This window comes from Musca vetustissima, unplaced genomic scaffold (genome assembly GCF_032173495.1).
Source record: "Musca vetustissima isolate MV318-11 ecotype Yass unplaced genomic scaffold, APGP_CSIRO_Mvet_v1 utg19508, whole genome shotgun sequence".
Classification (NCBI taxonomy): Eukaryota; Metazoa; Arthropoda; class Insecta; order Diptera; family Muscidae; genus Musca; species Musca vetustissima.
The window spans coordinates 24,488-32,293 of record NW_026884089.1 but is presented as its reverse complement, the minus strand read 5'-3'; the positions used below and the strand labels follow the sequence as shown (position 1 = coordinate 32,293).

General features: G+C 38.7%; 1 protein-coding gene across 1 annotated transcript; it reads left to right on the top strand.

Moving 5' to 3' along the window:
- Positions 1 to 1,628: 1,628 nt before the first annotated feature.
- LOC133331092 (glyoxylate reductase/hydroxypyruvate reductase-like) lies at positions 1,629 to 5,526 on the top strand. Its single transcript, XM_061539503.1, has 4 exons — positions 1,629 to 2,086; positions 2,163 to 2,500; positions 2,567 to 2,692; positions 5,400 to 5,526. Exons 1-4 carry the CDS (start codon positions 1,629 to 1,631, stop codon positions 5,516 to 5,518), a joined length of 1,041 nt encoding a protein of 346 aa, XP_061395487.1. The 3' UTR covers positions 5,519 to 5,526.
- The last annotated feature ends 2,280 nt before the right edge of the window (positions 5,527 to 7,806 follow it).

Genomic DNA, 7,806 nt, shown 5'->3' with positions numbered 1-7,806 from the left:
AAAATTATTATCTGATCATTATCAAACATTTTAGGCGTTGTCCTTGACAATAACTGGAACCTCATGGAACATTTCAAAGCGATCAGCGCTATATTTCCGCCCTCCAGTGTGGCAATAGATTACTAAATGATATATGAATACGTAAGCACCTGAAAATATTTAACTGTAACTCCCGCATCCGAGTACCTAAGATAATATGATTTGTATCAATTTAAAGGTCAACCACTCCTCTTGGATATACTATCAACTTCTCGGGTCTATATCCTTCAGAGTATATATATTCGCCATAGAATACAAATTTTGTAATTTTTTCACACAAAAGTCAGAGCCATTTGACCCTCTAAATATTGACCGATCTTTATCAAAACAAGTATGCTTATTCTTTGGTCCGATCTCCTTCTACATGTAAAAAATTCGAGATGCTTGGGCCATAATTGCGGCCTCTGGAGCGACCGACAAAAATTATGTATTTGGTCCATTTCATCCCCTAAATATTAGTCGATCTTTACCAAAAACAATAGGGGTCTTCATTGGCCAGAACCCATCCTATATGCAAAATTTCGTGAAGATTGGTCTACAAATTATAATGGACAGACGGACGGACTAGATCGACTCAGCTAGTCGAGATTTTTATGACATTTTACACACATATTCTTAAAGGTGTGCCAATTTTCGTGTAAATAATATTTCGCAGCGTTACAAACTTTTGGGGCTGCACAAAGCTATAATACCCTGACAACATAGTTGTGTAGGGTATAAAAAGCCACACCCTTTGTTTACAATTTAACATCTAAAATTTAATTTAAAAAAAATCTTCTAAAAAATTTTTTTAACTTAGTTCCATAATATATTTGCCGACCACTGTGTTTCAGCTTTGTACAAGTGCAGCAATATCTAATCTAAGAGAACCCCACTTTTTTCTGTTATGGGAAAGATAGAAATCCAACAATGATTGCAAATAAATAAAAACAACAACAATTATAGTCATCAGGTCCGCACTACTCAAAATCGAATTCAAGTAGCTGCTTGTGAATTCAGTAAACAATTGCCAGTGAAAGGGTATAGAACGTTTAACGAGCATTAAAACAAATTGGGTGAGTAATGAAAAATTGAAAGAGAGCACAATTTCGATGGGAGTAAGAGCAAGCGGAATGCCCTTGTTAATTTTCAATAACAACTATTTTGAATAAATTATGGAAATTTAAGAGAGACTTAATCATGATCGCCACTATTCCCCAAGCTTCGAATGTTCGATATGCTCCGAACCGAAGTATGTTTGCGTTTCAAAAAAAAAAAATCAAAACAAACGAAACTTAAGTTCAAAAGTTTATCTTTTGAGCGTGCTGCTTCCACCAGTTCGAAACAAGTTCTCCATTTACGGATGGCTTGGCTAACTCGACCCCACAGCCAGATATTCATAAAAAGAACCCAACAAACTTTAAGTGAAATCAGTTGTTTCAGAACAAGCAAGGCTTTAAGAAGTGTACAGACAAAGAAATAAAAAAATAAATAATTAAAGAATTGTTTAAATAAAAAAAATGTTAAAATTAAATTTTTGTATTTCCCTCTTAATTTTGGGTTCTCTAATTTCGGTGAACGATGCCGCCCGTGGTTCGCGCAGAGGAAAAATGACTGAGGCCCCAACCACCACAACAACAGCCAAGGCTGTCAGCAGTGAGGAATCGAATGAAAGTGATGAAGTTACCTTTAAAATTTTGGTAACCCACCCTGAAGTTCCGCAAGATGCCTTGGACCTGATGAGTACTTCGTGCAAATTAATTATGTGTGAAAGTTTGCCACCCAATCGCACAGAAATTTTGGAAAAAGCCAAGGGGGTACATGGCATGTTTTGGGGTTCCCATGTTCCCCTGGACAAGGAAGTTCTGGATGCCGCCGGGCCACAATTGAAATCCATTTCCACTATGTCCGCCGGTATTGATTATGTTGATGTTGAGGAATTGAAGAAACGTAAAATTCCCCTTGGCCATACACCGATTGTGTTGAGTGATGCCGTTGCTGATTTGGCCATGGGTTTAATGTTATCTGCTGCCCGCAGATTCCATGAAGGTCGCACTAAAATTGATAGGTAATTATCTTTGTGAAATAATTTATTTTGGAAAAAATATAGTTCTAAAAAAATTCCCCCATTTCTAATGACGCAGTTCGACATGGGAAAATTATCACATTGAATGGATGTGGGGTCAAGAGATTCGTGATTCGACTGTGGGCTTCTTTGGTTTCGGCAGCATTGGTCAGGCCATTGCCAAACGTTTGAAGGGTTTCGATATTGAGCGTATCCTCTACACCACACGTCGCCCCTTGGAAAAGAAATTGGAAAAACAATTCAATGCCGAGAAGGTACCCTTCCATGAGCTGTTGGGCCAAAGTGATATTTTGTTCATTGCCGCACCCCTAACACCTGAGACGCAGGGTATTTTCAATTCCACAGCCTTCCCGAAAATGAAGAAGAATGCTGTCTTGATTAATATTGCCCGAGGACGTAAGTTTGGGATTGAGATTTCTTCCTTTTTAAATACAAATTTAATTTCTGGAACTCATTTTACAGCCATCATCAACCAGGACGATTTGTACACCGCCTTGAAGACAAATCAAATCTTTTCGGCCGGTATTGATGTCATGTATCCCGAACCCTTGCCAGCCAATGATAAGTTATTGACATTGCCAAATTTGGGTAAGTGAAAACATATTTAAAGTAAAAACACCATTACTTACTTACTTAGCTGCCGTGTTACAGAACAGTTGTTCCATAAGCCGAGCTTAAAAAAGATTTCCATGCGCGTCGGTCTTGTGCGCATCTCCTCCAATTTGACCACGTTCAAAGATGTTGTTTTCTACTTGATCTTTCTATCTCATTCGTGGCCTTCCCCTTCTACAGGAACCAGGCTAGCTTTTATATGCCTTTTGAGCTGGGGCATTCTCATTCATTCGCACAACATGGCCTAGCCACCGTAGTCGCTGCAGCTCAATACGACTGACTATGTCCATGTCCGCGTATAAATTGTAAAGCTCGTGGTTCATTCGACGCCGATATTACCTTCGAGGCAGATCGGCCCGTAGATCTTTCGGAGAATTTTTCTTTAAAACACCCTATGAGCTGGCCCATCTGCTCATCTCAAGTACCCATGCTCCAGATCCATATAACAGCACGGGCAGTATCAGCGTCTTGTAAAATGTGAGTTTGGTCTAGCTAGAGGTGTCCTTGTTTCTAAACTGCTTACTTAGACCATAGTAGCATCTGTTGGCCATCACAATCCTTCTCCGAATTTCAAAACTGATGTCATTCGTTTTATTTATGGCGGTACCAATGTATATAAAATCTTTAACTACCTCGAAGCTGTAGTTCTCAAGTTCCACAGTTGGTTCGAGTCTACTGGACATCTTGTGCGTTGATACCATTAGCTTGGTCTTCTCGCCGTTTACTGCCAGACCCACTTTGGCAGACTCCTTCTCAATTTGTTCAAAGGTGGCTGTGGCTACCGCTCGCAATGTCCGACCCATTACGTCGATGTCATCGGCGTAGGCGAGTAACATGTGTGGTTTGGTGTACAGAGTGCCATTTCTGTTAACCTTTGCGTCTCGTTTGACCTTATCCAGGAGGATGTTAAAAAGATCACACTACAGACTTTCACCTTGTCAGAATTCTCGTTCGGTATTGAAGGGCTCCGATAGGTTCTTTCCGACTGTAACTGCTGACCTTATGCCACTTCAAGTTATCCTGCATAGACTGTAACTGCTGACCTTATGCCACTTCAAGTTATCCTGCATAGCCGTATTAATTTTGCAGGAATGCCGAACGCAGACATGGCTTTAAACACCTCTGAACGGATAGGGGTGTCGAATGCGGCTTTATAGTCGACGAATAAGTGGTTTGTGGTATGTGTCGATGTGTTTTTCGTGGGTATTTTCCAGGATATGGCGCAGAGTGAAAATCTGTTCTTTGGTTGATTTGTCATGTCTGAAGCCGCATTTATATGGTCCAATATTGTCATTGGCCATTGGCTTCAGTCGTTCACACAGCACACTGGATATCACTTTATATGCGATGGGAAGAAGGCTAATTCCTAGTTGGCACATATCGTCTTGTCTCCTTTTTTGTGAACGGGACACAGGATGCTGAGGTTCCAATCATTGGGCATGCATTCATCTAGCAAAATTGTACTAATTGCATCTGACCACCAGTCTTAAATAGTTCGGCTGGTAACTCATCGGCTCCTGCTGCTTTATTGATCTTGAGGCGATTAATTGCTTTTATGACCTCATCTTGGCTAGGTGGTATACATCAGATACCATTATCTCTTATTGGTTTTGGGGTATCTTCTTCACCGCCACTATTTGATACAAGAGGCTTTCCAAAATGCTCCTTCCAGATCCTCAACTCGATCCCCGCTTCTTTTGGAGCGGGAGTTCTTAAAACGGGGTCCTCTCTCTCCAGCTTGTGCTGGACCCCAGCTGCTTTGTCTGTATCGGACACCAGGTTTCCTTCTTCATCTCTACAGGAGGATGTGCCTTCACCAAAGCCTTCGGTTTGGTGCTTTACTCGTTGGTAAAATTTCCGGATTTCATTCTGACTCCTGTACATTTCGATTTGCTCAAGCTCACGTTTTTCTTGTTCTTTTTTTGTAATCACGTTTCTCATTTCTCCTTTTCTCCCGATAATTTGCCATCACATTACGTGTTGCCACTGTCTGCAGGATTGCCCTATACGCTGCGTTTTTCACATCAGTAGCATTACGACACTCCTGATCGTGCCATGGAGTTCTTGGTGGTGGTTTTTGGTACCCAAGTATTGCTTTTGCTGCAGTTTGTAGGGAGTGGGTAATTCTTTGCCATTGTGCTGCTATACTATTATCGGAACAATAAGTGCTTTCGTCAAGCAGGCGGGTAAATTGAGCGGAGTAGGCCTCGGCTAACTGTTGTGTTTGCAGCTTTTCGACGTCGATACCATTCACCGAGGACATCTAAAAAATAAAAAAATCCGGAATTAATTAAGGACCCCTAAAATTTTTTTTAAAAAATCTGCAATTAATGAAAGACCCCTAAAAATTTATTTTAAAAAATCCACGCCTGTGTGAAACTGTTTGTGGCCCCTAAAATTAATTTCAAAAATCCACTTCCAGCTATAATTTCAACAAAACCTTTAAATAAACCATAAATTTTAATTTCAATTAAAACTCGTATCTATCCATATATTTAAAAAACCCGTAATCTTCCTGATATACTGTAACACTTCCTGGTGTCTGGTTGCTGACTCTGTTTCTACAGACCCACTGCAACAATTCTGAATCTGTTTTTAAACACATTTTTTAATTTATTCACTTGGTGTTCTAAATGTACTGCGGGTTTTATTTATGAATAATTTATTTCACTTTCCATTGCAGTCATTACACCGCACATCGGTTCGGCCACAAAGCGCACGCGTACCGACATGGCCATAATTGCTGCTCACAATGTCTTGAGAGGTTTGGCTGGAGAGCCAATGTTGTCGCCGGCATATTAAATACCAAATGGAAAATAAAAACGCAGAAAAAAACTGAAATCAACACCTGGACAAGGTAACATGGATGCCGATCGGAATGATGTAGAGAACTGGTTTGGAGGAATCAGATATACCATGAAGTTTATGTAAAAAACCAATTTATTTTTTTTTTTCTAAAATAAAACAAAAAACTCTTCGTCCAAACAAGTTTCAGCAGCCTTTTTATAATTGATTTGTATTGTCCAGTTGATCGGCGCGTTGAAAAGCCAAACCACATTCTTCAAATTAAAATTAACAAGATGTTTGTGCTAAATACCCTGAGGAGATTTTTTTATTAAGCGATGAGATTTAGACAAAAAAATGTGCAGGTATTTTGCTTTGAGCCTAAGTAAATAATATTTTTTTCAAGGACGAAATTGTATGGATCTCTTCAAAAAATTCTTTAAAAAATCCACGCCTTGTATGGATCTCTTCAAAAAATTCTTTAAAAAATCCACGCCTTGTATGGATCTCTTCAAAAAATTCTTTAAAAAATCCACGCCTTGTATGGATCTCTTCAAAAAATTCTTTAAAAAATCCACGCCTTGTATGGATCTCTTCAAAAAAATTCTTTAAAAAATCCACGCCTTGTATGGATCTCTTCGAAAATATTCTTTAAAAAATCCACGCCTTGTATGGATCTCTTCGAAAATATTCTTTAAAAAATCCACGCCTTGTATGGATCTCTTCGAAAATATTCTTTAAAAAATCCACGCCTTGTATGGATCTCTTCGAAAATATTCTTTAAAAAATCCACGCCTTGTATGGATCTCTTCGAAAATATTCTTTAAAAAATCCACGCTTTGTATGGATCTCTTCGAAAATATTCTTTAAAAATCCACGCCTTGTATGGATCTCTTCGAAAATATTCTTTAAAAAATCCACGCCTTGTATGGATCTCTTCGAAAATATTCTTTAAAAAATCCACGCCTTGTATGGATCTCTTCGAAAATATTCTTTAAAAAATCCACGCCTTGTATGGATCTCTTCGAAAATATTCTTTAAAAAATCCACGCCTTGTATGGATCTCTTCGAAAATATTCTTTAAAAAATCCACGCCTTGTATGGATCTCTTCGAAAATATTCTTTAAAAAATCCACGCCTTGTATGGATCTCTTCGAAAATATTCTTTAAAAAATCCACGCCTTGTATGGATCTCTTCGAAAATATTCTTTAAGAAATCCACGCCTTGTATGGATCTCTTCGAAAATATTCTTTAAGAAATCCACGCCTTGTATGGATCTCTTCGAAAATATTCTTTAAGAAATCCACGCCTTGTATGGATCTCTTCGAAAATATTCTTTAAGAAATCCACGCCTTGTATGGATCTCTTCGAAAATATTCTTTAAGAAATCCACGCCTTGTATGGATCTCTTTGAAAATATTGTTTAAAAAATCCACGCCTTGTATGGATCTCTTCGAAAATATTGTTTAAAAAATCCACGCCTTGTATGGATCTCTTCGAAAATATTGTTTAAAAAATCCACGCCTTGTATGGATCGCTGAAAAAGTCTTCCTTAAAAAATCCACGTCTTGTATGGATCTCTGAAAAAAGTCTTCCTTAAAAAATCCACGCCTTGTATGGATCTCTTCGAAAATATTCTTTAAAAAATCCACGCCTTGTATGGATCTCTTCGAAAATATTCTTTAAAAAATCCACGCCTTGTATGGATCTCTTCGAAAATATTCTTTAAAAAATCCACGTTTTGGATGGACTTAGAAGACCTATTAAAGGCCTTATGTCTATAGAACACCTACTGAAGGTTGTCAATCCATTGAAAACCTCCTGAAGGTCTTCTGTCTACTGAGGCTCTTCTGGCTATAGATGCTCTTCTGGCTGCAGAGGCTCTTCTGGCTATAGAAGATCTCCAGGATGTTTTATTTCAATAGCAGTCCTCCTGAAGGTCTACCTACAAAAGACCTTCCAAAGGTTTTCCATCTATAGATAATCTTCTGAAGGCCTTCTTTGTATTGAAGACCTACTCATGGTCTTCTATCAATAAATTCCAAATATAGATACCATACCGTACGTGATCGTTACCGGACTCTTCTACCCCATCCAAAGCTCTTTAAAAAATTCTTATCAAATCTACAAGAGAACCTCCCATTCGGTTTGACTCTTTCTATTCTACCCTCTCTTAACAAAATTGTTGTTATTGTTGTCCGAACAGCTTTCCATTACAAGTTCTGCTGCAAAACATTTAGCTCAGCAGTCGCTTAATTTTTGCCCATCGGAACGCACACACACACAACAGACGACACCTCACGCG